The following is an 18,520-nucleotide window of genomic DNA, read 5'->3' as shown; positions in this document are numbered from 1 at the left end:
TAATCTCCAATACCCGCCATGGCCTGAGCGCATAGCAGGGATGTTGGGAGAAGTAATCAAGTTGGATGTGGACTCAAAGGGTTTTGCCTTTGGTGAGTGCCTTAGAGCACGAATATGGATAAGGGTACAGGAACCCCTTATGAGGTGGGTGCAGCTAGAATCGGCTAGGACAAAAGAATCTGTACTGTATGATATTCAGTATGAGGGACTGACGTATTTCTGCTTCTCGTGTGGCCGGCTTGGACACGCTGACGCTTTTTGCCCGGATCCAGGGGAAAGGGATGAGGAGGGGTGCCTACCGTACGGGGAGAAACTTAGGTGGGTTGGACCTCGCAAGAACTGGGCGAATGCACCCCCAATGAGCAGCAACGGGGGAAGGCAGGGCGCCAGGAGAGAAGAGGAGTGGGATGCTGAAGAAGAGGAAGTAGAGAAGGGAGAGGAGGTTACTTCACCACTGAAAAACAAGCAAGGAATGGTCAGGAACGCAGTGTATCAGTTTAATGCCCGGGGCGGCGAGGGTGGCCGCACTGGGCCTGGAAGAGGCTATGACAGAGGTAGAGGTAGAGGCCGTGAGAGAGTGTACCGTCAAGTGGATATGGGGCCTGAAGGCCGCACCAACACATCAAACCAGCTTATGATCCTGGATCAGGACACTTGGAATAAGAAGAGGGCCATGGAAGGCGATGAGCCGAGTACATCCAAGGAAGATAGCAGGGATTCAAAAAAGAAAAAGCTCGTCGAAGGAGGAACTACTAGCGAGAAGGCGGTGGCTGATGCACAGCCCCGCCTGGAGAAATGAATTGCATAACGTGGAACTGTCGCGGGCTTGGGAACCCGGAGACAGTTCGTGAACTTCACCATTTGGTGAGGGTTGAAGCGCCCACCTTAGTATTCTTATCGGAGACGAAGATTGAGGGAAATAAGGTAGCAGATATGAAAGCAAGACTTGGTTTCGAAGGATGTATCACTGTCAGCAGTAACGGGCTGAGCGGAGGACTTGCCCTTTTCTGGTCTAGAGAGGTGGATGTTAAGCTCAACAATTTGTCAAACCAGCATATAGATGCTATGGTAAGGAATGTGGGCAGCGACCAGAAGGAGTGGCGTTTTACAGGCTTTTATGCCAAAGCAAAGAGGAGTGAAAGAAGTGAGAGCTGGACACTTTTAAAGTGGTTACGGTGTCAAAGTGACGTCCCTTGGTTGTGTGGCGGGGACTTTAATGAGATCACAGACAACATGGAATATTTCGGGGCCAATGAAAGAGCGGAATGGCAAATGCAAGGTTTTCGGGAGACCATTGATGAATGCAAGTTTCAGGACATGGGGTTTAACGGAATCCCGTACACGTGGGATAACCGTCAAGAAGGCGTGGCGAATGTAAAGGTGCGCTTGGACAGATACCTAGCCGACCCGGGCTTCATCCAGATGCATGGAGACACGGGAGTGAGGCACGTTCCATCCCCACAGTCGGATCATTGCATGCTAGTCATTAAGATCAAGAAGCTGGTGGAGTGGGAGGACATCGGACCTCGCCGTTTTGTTTATGAGGAAGCATGGAGACGGGAGGAGTCATATGAGCCCACGGTGGTGGCTGCATGGGAGAAGGGAGCTCTTACACTTGAGGACCTCAACTCCTCTTTAAATAACATGCAGGGCCAACTCACCGATTGGAAACAAAAGAAGTTTGGGGACATAAAACAAAAACTGAAGAAAGTGAGAAAGGAGTTTGAGAGGGAGAAGGCGAACTCGCTATACCGTGGTTCATCCAGAAGGGAGAAGGAGTTAGCAAGGCAACTGAATGGTCTTTTGTTAAAGGAGGAAATTATGGCGAGAGCACGGTCGAGAGCTGACTGGCTTAAGGCCGGCGACCAGAATACTGGATTTTTCCATGCTCAAGCATCAAGGAGGAAGCATCAAAATAAAATCCTGGTGCTCGAGAAACAAGATGGAACGATTGTGGATAGTAGGGATGAGGTGAGAGCTGAGGTACAAAGTTTTTATACACAGCTATACACAACTCAAGATGAGGTGGTCATGGACGAAGTGTTGCACCATGTACCACGTATGGTGACGGATGAGATGAATGGCCGGCTGGATAGACCCTTTTGTGCCGATGAAGTAGAGAAAGCACTATTCGCAATGGCACCGGCGAAGGCGCCGGGAGCGGATGGATTTCATGCGGGTTTCTATCAGCATCACTGGTCACTTATAAAGGAGGATGTAACCCGCTCAGTTTTAAATTTTTTAAACGGCAGGCACATGCCGGAAGCTATTAATAAAACTGTAATAGTGCTTATACCAAAGGTCAAGAACCCAAGGAATATTACACAGTATAGACCAATCTCCCTCTGTAATGTCATTTACAAAATCTGTTCCAAGGTGCTGGCTAACAGGTTGAGGGAGATCCTAGATGAGATCATCGCGGAGGAGCAAAGCGCCTTTGTTCTAGGGCGGTTGATTACGGACAACGCCATCACAGCTTTTGAATGCATCCATGCAATGAAGAGGAAGAGAACTAAGCAAGGGTGGTGCGCGGTGAAGTTGGATATGATGAAGGCGTACGATCGCGTGGAGTGGCCGTATCTCCAAGGAATCATGCTGCAGCTGGGTTTCTCGGAGGAGTGGGTGTCTCTATTAATGAGATGTGTAAACTCTGATACTTTTCAAGTGAAGATGAATGGAGAATTGTTGCCCTCTTTTCGCCCATCCAAAGGTATCCGGCAAGGTGATCCCGTTTCCCCGTATTTGTTTCTTCTATGTGGGGAAGGACTCTCATGTTTGTTGAAAAACTATGATGTTGGATGGATCGATAGAGGGATACGGCCTGGGTTGAGAGCCCCTTGGATTTTGCACCTCTTATTTGCGGATGACTATTTAGTTTTTATGAAGGCAGATTCAAGGAGTGCACAAAGGTTGAATGAAATCCTTCAAGCCTATCACTTGGGGTCGGGACAATGTATAAACAAAGCCAAGAGCTCGGTTTTTTTCAGCCCAAACACAAGGGCATCGGCGAAGGCAAGGGTCAGGAGTAACTTGCAGATATACAGAGAAACTCTTGCCGAGAAGTACCTAGGCTTGCCCATGTTGGGGAACGTAGTAATTTCAAAAAAATTCCTACGCACACGCAAGATCATGGTGATGCATAGCAATGAGGGGAGAGTGTGATCTACGTACCCTTTGTAGATCGACAACGGAAGCGTTTGGTTGATGTAGTCGTACGTCTTCACGGCCCGACCGATCAAGCACCGAAACTATGGCACCTCCGAGTTTTAGCACACGTTCAGCTCGATGACGATCCCCGGACTCCGATCCAGCAAAGTGTCGGGGAAGAGTTCCGTCAGCACGATGGCGTGGTGACGATCTTGATGTACTACAGTCGCAGGGCTTCGCCTAAGCACCGCTACAATGTTATCGAGGACTATGGTGGCAGGGGGCGCCGCACACGGCTAAGAATAAGATCACGTGGATCAACTTCTGTCTCTCTGGGGTGCCCCTGCCTCTGTATATAAAGGACCAAGAGGGGGAGGCCGTCCGGCCACATATGGCGCGCCAGGAGGAGTCCTACTCCCTCTGGGAGTAGGACTTCTCCCCCAATCCTAGTTGGAATAGGACTCGCGAGGTGGGAAAAGAGAGAGAGAGAGAAGGAAGAGGGCGCCGGCCCCCTCTCTCCTTGTCCTATTCGGACTAGGGGGGAGGGGCGCGCGGCCCAGCCCTGGCTGCCTCTCCTCTTCTTCCACTAAGGCCCATTAAGGCCCATGTACCTCCCGGGGGTTCCGGTAACCTCCCAGTACTCCGGTAAAATCCCGATTTCACCCGGAACACTTCCGATATCCAAACATAGGCTTCCAATATATCAATCTTTATGTCTCGACCATTTCGAGACTCCTCGTCATGTCCATGATCACATCCGGGACTCCGAACAAACTTTGGTACATCAAAATGCATAAACTCATAATATAACTGTCATCGTAACCTTAAGCGTGCGGACCCTACGGGTTCGAGAACAATGTAGACATGACCGAGACATGTCTCCGGTCAATAACCAATAGCGGAACCTGGATGCTCATATTGGCTCCTACATATTCTACGAAGATCTTTATCGGTCAGACCGCATAACAACATACGTTGTTCCCTTTGTCATCGGTATGTTACTTGCCCGAGATTCGATCGTCGGTATCCCATACCTAGTTCAATATCGTTACCAGCAAGTCTCTTTACTCGTTCCGTAATACATCATCTCACAACTAACTCATTAGTTGCAATGCTTGCAAGGCTTATGTGATGTGTATTACCGAGAGGGCCCAGAGATACCTCTCCGACAATCGGAGTGACAAATCCTAATCTCGAAATACGCCAACCCAACATGTACCTTTGGAGACACCTGTAGAGCACCTTTATAATCACCCATTTACGTTGTGACGTTTGGTAGCACACAAAGTGTTCCTCCGGCAAACGGGAGTTGCATAATCTCATAGTCATAGAAACATGTATAGGTCATGAAGAAAGCAATAGCAACATACTAAACGATCGGGTGCTAAGCTAATGGAATGGGTCATGTCAATCACATCATTCTCCTAATGATGTGATCCCGTTAATAAAATAACAACTCTTTTGTTTATGGTTATGAAACATAACCATCTTCGATTAACGAGCTAGTCAAGTAGAGGCATACTAGTGACACTTTGTTTGTCTATGTATTCACACAAGTATTATGTTTCTGGTTAATACAATTCTAGCATGAATAATAAACATTTATCATGATATAAGGAAATAAATAATAACTTTATTATTGCCTCTAGGGCATATTTCCTTCAGCCCATGGCGGCAGGTCGGGTAACAGAGGGAAGTTTTGTGCATGTGAAAGAACAAGCAAGGTCAAGAGTGCAAGGATATTGCGAGAGGCTCATGTCAATCACGGCTAGGATGGTTCTCCTCAAAGTGGTGATTCAAGCCCTACCGGCCTATTCTATGAGTTGTTTCAAACTCAATAAAGGCTTATGCCAGAAAGTCACGACAGTGATGTCAAAGTTTTGGTGGGATGAATCTCTTGATAAGAGGAGAATGCACTGGCAATCATGGGAGAAGATGGCTGTATCTAAGTCCAAAGGAGGCTTGGGCTTTCGGGATTTGGAGATGTTCAATGATGCGATGCTCGCCAAACAGGCGTGGCGATTGCTGGATAGACCGGACAGTCTATGCACGCGTGTTCTGAAGGGTAGGTACTACCCAGATGGAGATTTCTTGCAGGCAGGATGCCCTGCTAGCGCCTCCACTACGTGAAAGGCGATAATCACCGGCAGAGAAGTACTCAAGAGGGGGTTGATACGTAGAATTGGTGACGGAACTACTACGAAGGTATGGCATGACAATTGGATACAAGGGAGCAATACTTTCAAACCTGTGTGTAATATGGGAAGCGAGCCCATACATCTTGTGTCCGATTTGATGACGGAGGATGGTGACTGGAATGAGGAAATTATCGAGAGAACCTTCATCGCCCTGGATGTGAAAGCTATCATTAACATGCCGAGGCCGCGGGTAGCTCTACCTGATTTTTGGGCATGGGGCTATGAGAGGTCCGGGATTTTCACGGTTCGTTCAGCGTACAGAATGTTGATGGAAGCCCGGGAAAATGAGTTGAACCAGGTTGGCAGCTCCTCCCAAGGGGAGGAGGTGTGGAAATCACTATGGAGGCTGAAGGTGCAGCCCAAGATTTGAATTTTCTGGTGGCGGGTCCTTAAAGGATTCCTACCAGCGAAGGAAGAGTTATGCCGACGACATATAGGGGAAGATCACACTTGCCCAATGTGCGGCAATCAGGAGGAGTCGCTGTTTCACTCTCTGGTTACATGCAATCATGCCAAACTGTTTTGGACAGAGGCAGAAGATTTCTTCGAGTTCAAAATACCACGGCTACACCCAGCGACGTGGTCGAGGGATTTGCTTGATTCCAGTTTTATCGGGAGAGACCGGGCGGGTATCATTATCTCAGTCATGTGGGCAATCTGGTCAAGTAGGAACAAATACACCCATGAGGAAATCAAATATCAGCCCGGGAGATCGATGGTCCTAGTGAGGGAACTCATCCAAGCTCTGTACATCCAGCCCGATACTGCCGAAGGGAGGTGTACCACGAAGGAGAGATGGAAGCCACCGGAAGAAGGATGGTGTAAAATCAATACGGACGCTGCGGTGGACGTGAGCGGGTCTTCCTCAGCGATCGGACTAGTGGCTCGGGGCCACGACAGAGAATTGAAGCTAGCGGGAGGCCGCAAGCTGCCCGGGGTAACTGATCCGTATTGTGCTGAACTGCTAGCTGTCAGGGAGGCTGTGCGTCTGGCTATGGAGAAGGGCTGGACGCGGGTGATCGTCGAGACAGACTGCAAAACTGTTAGAAGCGAGTATATGGCAACGGATTGCAGGTCGACAGGAAGCCCGATCATCAGCGAGATCAAATCCTATCTCCAACACTTTCAGGGGTTGCAATTAAACTTTGTTAGAAGAGATGCCAATGAGGTAGCTCACTGGTGCGCCAGAGAGAGTCTGGCTAGTACTTCGATTGTAAAATTTCTTGATATTTTCCCTGCTTCATTGATTGCCCTAGCGCAATTGGATGTAAACTGTCTTAATAATGAATAAAGGCCTTTGAGGGCGGTTCTAAAAAAAGGGTTCAATCCTGGTGCTCGCATTTATTTCTAGATTTATTTCAGTATTTTCGGTGATTTGCTTTCAGTGGGAGGATAAATGCGAGCATCGTGACTTTTTTTTCTTTGAGATTTTTTTTCATTCATATCACGAATCAGTACAAAAAAGTTGACCCTTACAAGCACACTGAAACGCAAACACAAAGGACCATGAACACCTGGAGTACCCTAAGACAACCATATGCTCGCATTTATTTCTAGATTTATTTCAGTATTTTCGGTGATTTGCTTTCAGTGGGAGGATAAATGCGAGCATCATGACTTTTTTTTTTCTTTGAGATTTTTTTTCGTTCATATCACGAATCAGTACAAAAAAGTTGACCCTTACAAGCACACTGAAACGCAAACACAAAGGACCATGAACACCTGGAGTACCCTAAGACAACCATAACACAAGAAGATCTCCAGAGCCCTGTGTCATCATTCCTGAATCTTGAGAGAAGACCCCTGCAGCAGAAGGATCTGCAACCAGTCGCAAGCAGGTCATCATCTTCGACCACGGTGTAATTGTCGCCACGCTGTTTCCTCCTTTCTTGACACCAGCAGTGAAAGGGCATGGACATTAATCCAACACACCTGCAACAGCCGTCGCCATCTTTGGCTTTGAGCGAGCATCAGGACTTGAACCATGGCGGGCTGAGGATACTACTGTCCACCTAACCATTCAGTCACAAGTTGGTTCGCAAATGATAACTTTTTCTTAACACGGTGCAATAAAAGTTGTACATGCGCATACACTCACTCCTATAAACACAAGCACACACATCCTATCTTTATGAGCATCTTTGAAAGGCTAAGACGACACATCATATTGAGATATATGAATTTGTAAAAGACACATTCGTAGTCAATAAAAACGTCTCCTCTCAGTAAACACACATACAATGTGTCACCGGGCTCACAGCTGCCACTGTGATGCTCCGGCGACGCGGCAGCGGGCGTAGGTCGCTGGGCCCCACAGCAAGCCATGGGCAACGAACTCGTACGAAGGTGGAACCCGTCCCGCGACAACACCCTGCATGGGGCGCGACACATTGTGGCCGCCGCAGCGCACCATCAGGTCGGTGTTGTACGGGCCCCGCCGCCGCAACACGACACTGGCGACTGCCCGCCAAACCCGTGTCTGCGTGGGTTTGCAGTGAAGTGTCCATGGCCACGGCCGCGCCAGGGTGACGCCAACAGAACGTGAGCAGTCCACCCTGATCGTGCGGTTGTGCAGCCCAACAAAGTCGTTGAGTCACCTAAGGCAACCGAGCACGTCATGTCGTTGGTCTGAAACTTGGTCAGCTCCCCCGGGTTGCATCCTAGCGGCAGGGTCTTGGGGACGACCACCGCCTTGGCGCCAACTCGATCAGCAAGGTGCCGAAGGCGCTGATGCCGGTGACGACGTTGGGGATGTCGTAGGAGCTCACCTCGCGGACCGGCCTGCCTTGGAACAGGGACTAGTTGTAGCGGCCCCGCCGATCTGTCCTGCCAGGAACAATGAACTCATGATTGTTTCTCTTTGGGTCGCGCTAACTGCCACACGTGTGGCATATACGACATACGCCCACACACCATGTGTGGTGTACGCAGGAGGCAGCCCACACGGGTTGTGTGTGGGCGGACATTAGAATTGCCCACACGTGTGGGCGCGGCTATTTCGTGCCACACGTCCAACAAGTACTACTTATCTTCACCCCATGTGTGTGGCACGAAGCAAAAATGCCAACACGTCCTAGCGCAGCTACATTAAGTACTCCGCGGGATGACGGTTTAGTTGCCATCCTGGTTGGCAGATGTAGTTATCCGGTATGGCAATTGTAGTTATAAAAGCATGGCAACTCTATCTGTTTTGGTTAAATATAGTTGCCATGTCTAATTTATGATAGTTGCCGCGTGTAATCAAACCGTAGTTGCCGTGTGTGATTAGCTACTTGCCATATATGGTCAAAACAGTAGTTGCCATGTGTGTTTACCTAGTTGCCGCGTGTGGTCCAACCATAGTTGCCATGTATTGTTAATCACAGTTGCCATGTGTGTTTATCTGGTTGCCATGTGCGCGCAACTGCAGTTGCCATGTAGCAAAGAATCACAGTTGCCATGCGTGTGTACCGAGTTGCCACGTTCGCGTAACTGCAGTTCAGTTGCCATATGTGTACCGAGTTGCCACGTTCGCATAACTGCAGTTGCCATCCACAAGGTAGGAGTGTCGTGTGGGTGAAAAGCAGTTCGCCCACACGCGCATGACCTAGGTGGTGGCTGTGTGGGTGAAAAGCAGTTTGCCCACATAACTCAGCTGGCAAACAGCGTGGTGCGGGTGTGTGGGCAAACTCTCCAACGCCCACACACCAGCCCCGTCCTACGTGGCACATCAAATCTACCTTTTCGTGTCAAGATTCGTGCAAAAGACAGTGAACGATGATTCAGGCGTGTGGGCGAGTTGGACAGCGCCCACACGTGTGGGCGTTAACATTTCCGAAAAAAAAATCATCCCCGATCCACGTGCGTGTGAAGATTATGTGCGAGCTTTGCTTTCCAAGCTTCCTGGATCTTCCAACCATGGCGTGAATTAGCTTGCTCTTTGATTTCCTCGGTCCATGTGCTAAGCCAAAGTAGTAGTACTACTCATTTGATTCCGTCTAACCGAGTCAGCTAGGACTAGTATATCTCCTCGATCAACGATTTTCAGCAGCGATTCTGGCTTTCCTGCAGCTTGTCTCCTTCCCAGCAAAAACTGATCTGCTAGACGCCTTGGAACTTGTTTCCTTTGATTTGATCGGTGGGAAAAATAACGCCATGGACGTGGGCCAAATCTGCACCAGACTATAAGTGCCTTGATCTGCTTCGGTGCTGCCGTCGCGCGTGACTGTTGCGATTGAGAAATCGATCGCTGACGCGCCGCAGTTACCTGATTGAAAAAACATGTCGATCACACCGGCCAGCAGAGTTGGCAGCGGATTCAATCACGAGTGGCGACAAAACGACGACGAGGGAGTTGTCCAGCGGACTAGGATCCGAGCGGCGGCTAACATGCGGCAAAGTACGCAGCGGATTCTGAGTTCCAGGGACGGGCGGTCGAACATGGCTCTGATATTAATGTAAGAAAATTTAGGGTTTACGGTCTACCTCTATTCCTTTGCGTTTATCCGTGATGCCGTTCACAATTCGCATATGTGAGGCTAGGGGTAGGGACTTTTTTATACTGTCTTTTCGAAGAATCCACCTCATATGCAGATATAAGATTCCTAGTCTTTTTCACTAGTTTCCGGAATAGAGTCCATATCAAATTATCAACCACGATCATATTTGTCTGTTTAACGGATTCTATCCGTTTCGTCCTCGGAGCACGCGCTTGTGAGCAACGCGCCATAATAGAGTGTAAATTCCTCTAATTATGTAGATCAACATTAGGGCTGTAATCTAATTATACAATCTAGCTCCTTCCAATCATCGGTGTACTCGGATAGTCTTTCCAGTATAAATAGTATATTGTATTCCACCGATAATCGACCAGCTTCCTTAAGTATATAAAACTTAAGTACGTTCCAGCAAGTAACAATTCAATGCTAAACATGTAAAACAATTCTATGTATAAATACATGTATAATTCTATAATGAGGTATTCTGAATTTTAACAATTCCAAATAATTTGAATATAGTTGCAGGACACATAATTCCAACATCTTCCCGCTCGCGCGATTCTTACTCGACGCCCTCCGCCGACACCGGCGCTGGGGCCCTCCCGTCGTCGCCGACCTGTCCAAGCTCCGCCGCGTACCACCCATCCTCGTGGCTGAGGTCCTCAGCGCGCACCCGCCACCACCTCCCCCGCTCGCCCTCCCCTTCTTCCACTGGGCCGGCCGCCAGAAGGGCTTCCGACACTGCTTCCCTGCGTTCCACGCTCTCGCCTCCCTCCTCTCCGCTGCAGGCCTCCCTGCTGCCGCCGATCAGCTTCCCGACCTCATTCGCTCCCACGGCAAGCCCGTCTCTCACCCTCAGCTCACACTCCTCGTCCGGCTTCACACCGCTGCACGCCGCCCCCTCCGTGCGCTCTACACGCTCCGCCGGTTTCGACATGAGTTCTCTGTTCAGCCGCAGGTCCACGTCTGCAACCGTGTCCTCGGCGCTTTGACTGCGGCAGGCCATGTTGAGGATGCGCTCAAGCTGTTCGATGAAATGGCAGAAAGTGGCATCAGGCCTATGCCGGTCACATTTGCAATCATCGTGCGTGCGCTGGGCCAGGAAGGGATGGCGGAGAGGATCCTAGAGATGATTGGGAGGATGCGTGATGAGGTGTGCCGGCCGGACGTGTTTGTGTACACCGCTCTGGTCAAGACGATGGTGCGCAGGGGGCACATGGAGGCTTGCATCAGAGTGTGGGAGGAGATGGGGAGAGATGGTGTGGAGCCAGACACAGTGGCATATGCTACAATGGTTGAGGGGCTATGCAACGCTGGGATTGTAGAGAAAGCAGCTAAATTGTTTGAGGGGATGAGGAAAAAGGGGTTGTTGGTTGACAGGATCGTGTATGCATCACTCGTCGATGCCTATGTTGCTGCTGGGAGGGTTGGGGATGGCTGTAGGATTTTGAAGGAGATGGTGGATGCTGGCTACTGCGCTGACCTCAAAACATACAACATACTCATTGCCGGTCTGTGTGGTATAGGTCGGGAGGATAAGGCACATAACATGTTTCAGATTGTCCTTCAGGAGGAGCTAGTGCCAAGCTCTGAGACTGTTTCACAGTTACTAGTTTGCTATGCTGATAAGGGTGAGATGGTTAACTTTTTTGGATTGGTTGACAAATTGGTTGAGCTGAGCTTGCCTGCCCTAGAATTTTTAGCGGACTTCTTGAGGCTCTTTGCATGCAAGGATGGTAGGGAATTGAAGACTCTGGAATTGTTTAAGACTTTGAGACAAAAAGGGTATTTCAGTGTTAACATTTATAACATTCTTATTGAGAATCTGCTCAAGATCAAGGAGAGGAAGAAAGCATTATTACTGTTTGAGGAAATGAAAGCTTCAGATGACTGCGAGCCAGAGTCATGTACATATAGTCTTATGATTCCATGTTTTGTGGATGAAGGAAATATTGAAGAGGCTTGCTCATGCTACAACTCCATGATGAAGGCTGAATGGATACCAAGTCTTTCAGCCTATCGTTCGCTCGTGAAAGGGCTATGCAAGATTGGAGAGATAAATGCAGCTGTTTCACTTGTACCAGATTGTCTTGGAAATGTAGAGAATGGGCCAATGGAATTCAAGTACACCTTAACTGTTATTGAAGCTTGCCGGTCAAAAGACCCGGAGAAGGTCATGAAAGTGGTGGTTGAGATGATTGAGTTAGGTTATTTAATAGACGAACTTATCTTCTCTGCTGTCATCTATGGATTCTGCAAGTACGCAACTTCAACTAGAGCTAGAGAGGTGTTCTCTGTTATGAGAGATAGGGATATTATTTCGGAGGCTAATTTTATTGTTTACGAGGACATGCTGAACGAGCACCTGAAGAAGGTCACTGCAGACTTGGTGATATCTGGATTGAAGTTCTTCAACCTTGAACCAAAATTGAAATGGAGAAGCAGAATTGATTGAAATATATTTGTACAGTTACTAGGGTAAAGAAGATCATTTATGAAGTGTAAATCTGATCAAATTTATCGATCTCTTTGCTGAACTAGTCCATCTATACAGTTGAATGGGGAAAAGATATAGGACGTGTTTATCTGGTGATCATTCGTTGGGGGAGAACTATCAGCGAGCACCTCAATTGCCATGCTACGTTTAAATTTTTTGCCGTGTATGTTTGAGGGACTTTCCATGCACTAAAGGAAGGAAATTGTCATGTTAAGAAAAGAATTGCCAGACGCAGTGTATTTTTTTTAAATGTCATGCATTTCAATCATGATCCAACTGCTTTAAATTCGTTTGCAAGGAGCTCTCACCAAACGAACCTTCGCCCATTAATATTTCCGAAGGTATAACTTCACATCGACGAAAGCATAAGCTAGTGATCGAAAATTGAGGGTACTAAAGGGTTTCGTATTTGTTGTGAATAGCTTAACCTTATGCATTAGTATATGCTGATACGAAAACGTATTTAGTATGAACAAACTTAATCATTCGCACAGTCTAAATGTGGTGCGGACGGACCAGGGGTTATGTCGGTTAGAATCTTTACTATGCACATTCATTTCGACAGCGGGCGCTGCGCTAGCTTTGCATGATTAGTGTTGAGTAAATAGGCAATTTCTCGATTAAATTAATCCATGAGTAAATCACTAGCATGGCATTGACTAAGTTGATGACGTACTGACTCTGATCTAAACATGCACGTACTAAGCAAACAGTAAGACAAATCTACACATACTGCTACTACTGCTAATATGAAAATAATCAGGAGCGGGATAAACGAGTTATACCCTCCAGTAGGCCACGCAGAGGCCGCGGCTTTGGTGGCAGCAACGGCGTCCTCGGCGGCCTTCTTGTCGGTTTCAGCTTTCTCGGCGGCGGCACGGTCGGAATCGGTGGACATGGTGATGATGAAGGCGACGCGGACGTAGAGGAAGTAGACGATCGGAAGCGAGCAGTCACGTAATCGCTGCCCAAAAACCTATTCGCCCCTCACCCCGTACAGGAACCAGAAGGGCGTGGTTTCGGAGACCTGCTCTCCCTTCAACCGTGTACGCGGCGGACGGGATGGAGTCACCGGCGGCAGCAGCAACAAAGGAACGACGGTGGGCGTGCGCGTGAGCAGATGTGATCTGTTCGTGGTGGCTAGGGTTAGGAGACACCGCATACTTATAGGCGCAGCCGCGTGGAGAGACGTGGGCTCGACCCACGTCCGAGTCCGTGACAGCCCATGATCCGACGTCTCAGATCGTGGCCCAGCTGTCAGAAAACTCTCCGTTAGTGACTGGCAAAAATAAGCGCGTAGGTGTGAGCTCGGCTCGGCTCAATCCCGCAACCCGCGACGCGTCGTGACGAGGCGTGGCGTGGCGAGGCGGGCGGCGGAGGAGGAGTGCGCGAGGGCCTCTTCTCTTCTCAAGCTCCAATAGCATGTAGAAGAGAAACCCTTATAAACCACTCCAACTCTCCTTCCACTTCCGGGGTGGGACTAAACTTTCCACCACACCTAGTGTCATATAACCCACACGGGCCCTTAGAGATTTTTCAGAAATTGCAATATGGGCCTAGAGCCCATCTCAGATTTCAGCAATCCCCCACCAGATCTCGAGGGCCCATTGTGTCCTCTGTTCCAATTGTTGTTTCGATATACCAGTGTTTCAGTGAAGACCTGTTAAGGTTGAACTTCACCTAGAACAAGTGGCTACACTCCTTCACAACTGAACAATGGACTATGCCTTGAATTGTCAGTTTGGCGTAAAGAAGTTTCACTACATGTCTTACTAGTACTAGGCTGCCGAAGGCTGACCCCTCGGGTGGAGCATATAAGTCACACTCCTAGCCTATTCATGAGCTTACTAGAGATCACCCCAATCTCATAGACTGTAACCAGCAGTCAGGCTCATATAGGTGTGTTCCTCCAAAGATCGCTCTGTAGGATAGCATCTTGCTTTTATAAGCTTTGGAACACATTGAGACCGTAGTCATCCTACCATACAGTATCGAGAGTATTGCATCTCCAACGGAGTGGATTAGTATAGTTACTCTCCTCAGTTCACCACTGGCTTGTTTTCCCAGGTCCTAGTTCACGGGATCTCCGATCACATAGGTTGGGTTACCACCATGGCAACTCATGTGGGTCTCATACCCATCTCCCTCGATGCATTATCTATCACAACACGTGATAGCCCTTTTGTAAAGGGATCTGCCAGATTCTTAGCCGTATGGACATAGTCCAACGCTATCACTCCAGAGTTTCTTAATTTTTTGACAGCTTTTAATCTCATTCTTATGTGCTTGGTGGACTTCATGTTGTCCTTTGAACTCTTCACCTTGGTGATGACAGTCTGATTGTCACAGTTCATACGGATAGCCGGAACCGGTTTATCAACCAATGGCAAGTCCATCAAAAGATCTCGAAGCCATCTCGCTTCTACACCAGATGTGTCTAATGCCGTTAATTCTGCTTCCATTGTCGATCTCGTTAAGATCGTTTGCTTGGAAGACTTCCAGGAAACAGCGCCACCTCCAAGAGTAAACATATACCCAATTGTGGCCTTCATCTCATCAGCATCAGAAATCCAATTCGCATCACTAAACCCTTCAAGTACCGACGGGTATCCGGTATAGTGAAGTCCATAGTTCATAGTACCTTTCAAATAGCGCATAACTCTCTCAACAGCATGCTAATGTACATCACCCGGTTTGTAAACAAACCGGCTCAGTTTGCCCACAGCAAACGCGATGTCAGGCCTCGTTGCGCTCGCTAGGTACATCAGTGAACCAATGATTTGAGAGTATCTCAATTGATCTTTAGCCATGCCTTTGGACTTTCGAATCAATACGCTAGGATCATATGGTGTTTGAGATGGTGTGCAGTCCGAATATCCAAAACGACTCAACACCTTCTCAACGTAATGGGATTGCAGAAGTGTGATCCCACCCTCATTATCTCTCAGTAGCTTGATGTTCAAGATAACATCAGCCACACCAAGGTCTTTCATCTCAAAGTTCTGAGATAGAAACGATTTGACCTCCTCAATGAGTTTGAGGTTTGTTCCGAATATCAGTATGTCATCAACATACAAGCACAGTATAACTCCTTCGCCCCCACCATGGCGATAGCATACACATTTGTCAGCCTCATTAACAACAAAACCAACAGATGTCAGAGTTGTATTAAACTTATCATGCCATTGCTTAGGTGCTCGTTTCAGGCCATATAAAGATTTTATCAACCTACACACCTTTCTTTCCTGACCATCTATCACAAAGCCATCAGGCTGTTGCATGTAGATTTCCTCCTTTAGCTCTCCATTTAGAAAAGCTGTCTTAACATCCATCTGATGGACGAGAAGACCATGTGAGGCCGCCAACGAGAGTAATACTCGAATGGTGGTCAGTCTAGCCACAAGTGAATAAGTATCAAAGAAATCTTCCTCTTCTTGCTGGTCATAGCCCTTGGCCACAAGCCTAGCATTGTATTTTTCAATCGTACCATCAGGCCTAAGCTTCTTTTTGAACACCCACTTACATCCCAGTGGTTTGCAACCATAGGGACGGTCAGTGATCTCCCATGTCCCGTTAGCCATGATGGAATCCATCTCGCTACGGACCGCATCCTTCCAGTAGTCAGCTTCTAGAGAGGCATACGCTTCTGAAATAGAAGTGGGAGTATCATCCACGAGGTACACGAAGAAATCATCACCAAAGGTCTTTGCAGTCCTTTGTCTCTTGCCCCTACCAAGGGTTTTCTCGTCATCCTCCTCAGGATTTTCATCATGTGTTTGTTCATAATATTCCATAGGGATGGCAGGTTCAGGAGTCTCCTCAGATTCCTGTCTAGAAGTGCTTTGCATATCTCTCATAGGAAAAATATCCTCAAAGAATGTAGCATCCTTAGACTCCATAATTGTACCAACCTTCTGGTCAGGTACCTCAGATTTCACTACTAGAAATCTATAGCCAACGCTGTTCTTAGCGTAGCCCAAATTAACGCAATCCACGGTCTTGGGTCCAAGCTTACGCTTTTTGGGGATCGGCACGTTGACTTTCGCCAAACAGCCCCAAGTGCGCAAGTACGAGAGTGTCGTCCTTCTCTTTGCCCATTTCTCATAGGGAGTGATCTCATTATCCTTTGTCGGAACTTTATTCAGGACATGACATGCCGTAAATATAGCCTCCCCACCATGCCTTGGATAAACCCGATGTATCTAACATGGCGTTAACCAAATCAGTTAGAGTACGGTTTTTCCGCTCAGCAACCCCGTTTGACTAGGGTGAATAGGGAGGCGTCCACTCATGAATAATGCCGTGTTCCGCACAGAAGGAATCAAACTCACTCGAGAAGTACTCTCCACCACGATCTGACCGAACTCGTTTAATTTTCTTTTCAAGTTGATTTTCAACTTCTGCCTTATAGATTTTAAAGTAGTGTAGAGCCTCATCTTTAGTATGTAACAGATACACATAGCAATATCTAGTGGAATCATATATCAATGTCATGAAGTATCTCTTTCCACCTTTAGTCAACACACCATTCATCTCGCAAAGATCAGAATGTATGAGTTCTAATGGTGCCAGGTGTCTCTCCTCCGCGGCCTTATGAGGCTTGTGAGGTTGCTTAGCTTGCACACATGAAAGGCACTTAGAACCTTTGGCTAAAGTGAAACTCGGGATTAAATCCAACTTGGCTAGCCGCGTCATAACACCAAAACTAATATGACAAAGACGTGAATGCCAAACTTCAGATTCTTTAACATTCGAATGAATATGGTTCATGACTTTATTACAAAAATCTGCGAGGGAAAGGCGGAACATCCCTCCGCTCTCATAACCTTTTTTAACAAAGAGTCCATATTTTGTAACAACTAATTTATTAGACTCGAAAACCAACTTAAACCCTTCTCTACATAGAAGGGAGCCACTAACGAGGTTCTTCTTGATGGCGGGGACATGCTGCACGTTCTTCAGCTGCACGATCCTTCCCGAAGTAAACTTCAGATCGACCGTGCCAACACCATGAACAGAAGCACTCACGCCATTCCCCATCAATACGGATCCGTGACCTGTGACCTGGTAAGAAGTGAACAATGAAATGTCAGCACACACATGAACACCTGCACCTGTGTCCACCCACCAATCGTTGGGTTGAAACACTGAAAAAACAGTAAATAAATTACTGTACCCAGATGCACCATTCTCATTGTTGCCCACAATCATGTTGATAGACTTGGATTCCTGTCCTGACTTCTTGTACTTGTTTGGGCACTTGTTGGCCCAATGTTCAACCGAACCACAAGTAAAGCAGCCCTCGTCCTTCTTGTTCTTCTTGAAGGTCTTCTTACCCTTCTTCTTAAAGTCGGTATTGTGTTGGACACCGTTCTTTCCCTTGGGCTTGTGGGAGTTGAAGTTCTTCTGGTTCACCATGTTGGCAACAAAAGTCCCTTTGGCCCCTTTTCCGTGCGAGTCTTTTGCCCTCGAATTCTGCTCAACACTCAGATGACCAATGACATCCTCCACAGAAAATTCACGCCTCTGATGTTTCAGAGTGGTGGCAAAGTTCCTCCAGGAATTAGGGAGCTTAGCGATTATGCAGCCCGCGACAAACTTGCCCGGTAACTCGCACTTGAGAAGCTCAAGTTCCTTAACAATGCATATTATCTCATGAGCCTGCTCCAATACAGGACGGTTTTCAACCATCTTGTAATCGTGGAACTGCTCTATAATATACATCTTGCTCCCTGCATCGGCGGCCCCGAATTTAGATTCGAGCGCCTCCCACAAGTCCTTGGCGACATGCACCTGTAAATATGCGTCGACCAGTTTATCTCCGATCACGCTAAGAACTGCTCCAAGAAACACAACGGTAGCCTCCTTGAACGCCTTCTCCTGTTCAGGAGCAATCGTTTCCGTGGAGACACCGGTGACCCAGAACACGTTCATAGCCGTGAGCCATAACGTGGTCTTAGTCTGCCAACGCTTGAAGTATGTACCGGTAAACTTATCCGGTTTCAGTGCAGCGGCAAAGCCACTTGCCGAGAAATTCCTACACATAATAGGTTTTTGGATTGTTGAGTAAATAGGCAATTTCTTGATTAAATTAATCCATGAGTAAATCACTAGCATGGCATTGACTAAGTTGATGACATACTGACTCTGATCTAAACATGCACATACTAAGCAAACAGTAGACAAATCTACACATACTG

At 47.7% G+C, this 18,520-nt stretch overlaps 1 protein-coding gene across 1 annotated transcript; it reads left to right on the top strand.

Annotated features, from left to right (window-relative positions):
- The first annotated feature begins 933 nt into the window (after positions 1 to 933).
- Positions 934 to 12,296, top strand: LOC119357705 (pentatricopeptide repeat-containing protein At4g20740-like). The gene is made up of 3 exons (XM_037624567.1): positions 934 to 1,983; positions 2,377 to 2,618; positions 10,343 to 12,296. The coding sequence occupies exons 1-3, from the start codon at positions 934 to 936 to the stop codon at positions 12,276 to 12,278; spliced, it is 3,228 nt and encodes a 1,075-aa protein (XP_037480464.1). The 3' UTR covers positions 12,279 to 12,296.
- Positions 12,297 to 18,520: the final 6,224 nt, after the last annotated feature.

The sequence above is a fragment of the Triticum dicoccoides genome, chromosome 2A (assembly GCF_002162155.2).
Source record: "Triticum dicoccoides isolate Atlit2015 ecotype Zavitan chromosome 2A, WEW_v2.0, whole genome shotgun sequence".
In the NCBI taxonomy this organism is placed as follows: Eukaryota; Viridiplantae; Streptophyta; class Magnoliopsida; order Poales; family Poaceae; genus Triticum; species Triticum dicoccoides.
The sequence above is the reverse complement of the archived record's forward strand: the minus strand, read 5'-3'. Positions and strand labels throughout refer to the sequence as shown.

Bases quoted from the DNA above. Each gene is read 5' to 3' on its own strand.
- LOC119357705 (XM_037624567.1), top strand. From the start codon at position 934: ATGAAAGCAAGACTTGGTTTCGAAGGATGTATCACTGTCAGCAGTAAC. The intron at 1,984-2,376 runs GTACAAAGTTTT...ATCTGTTCCAAG, and splicing joins GGGATGAGGTGAGAGCTGAG to GTGCTGGCTAACAGGTTGAG. The intron at 2,619-10,342 runs GTGGGTGTCTCT...ATTTGAATATAG, and splicing joins CAGCTGGGTTTCTCGGAGGA to TTGCAGGACACATAATTCCA.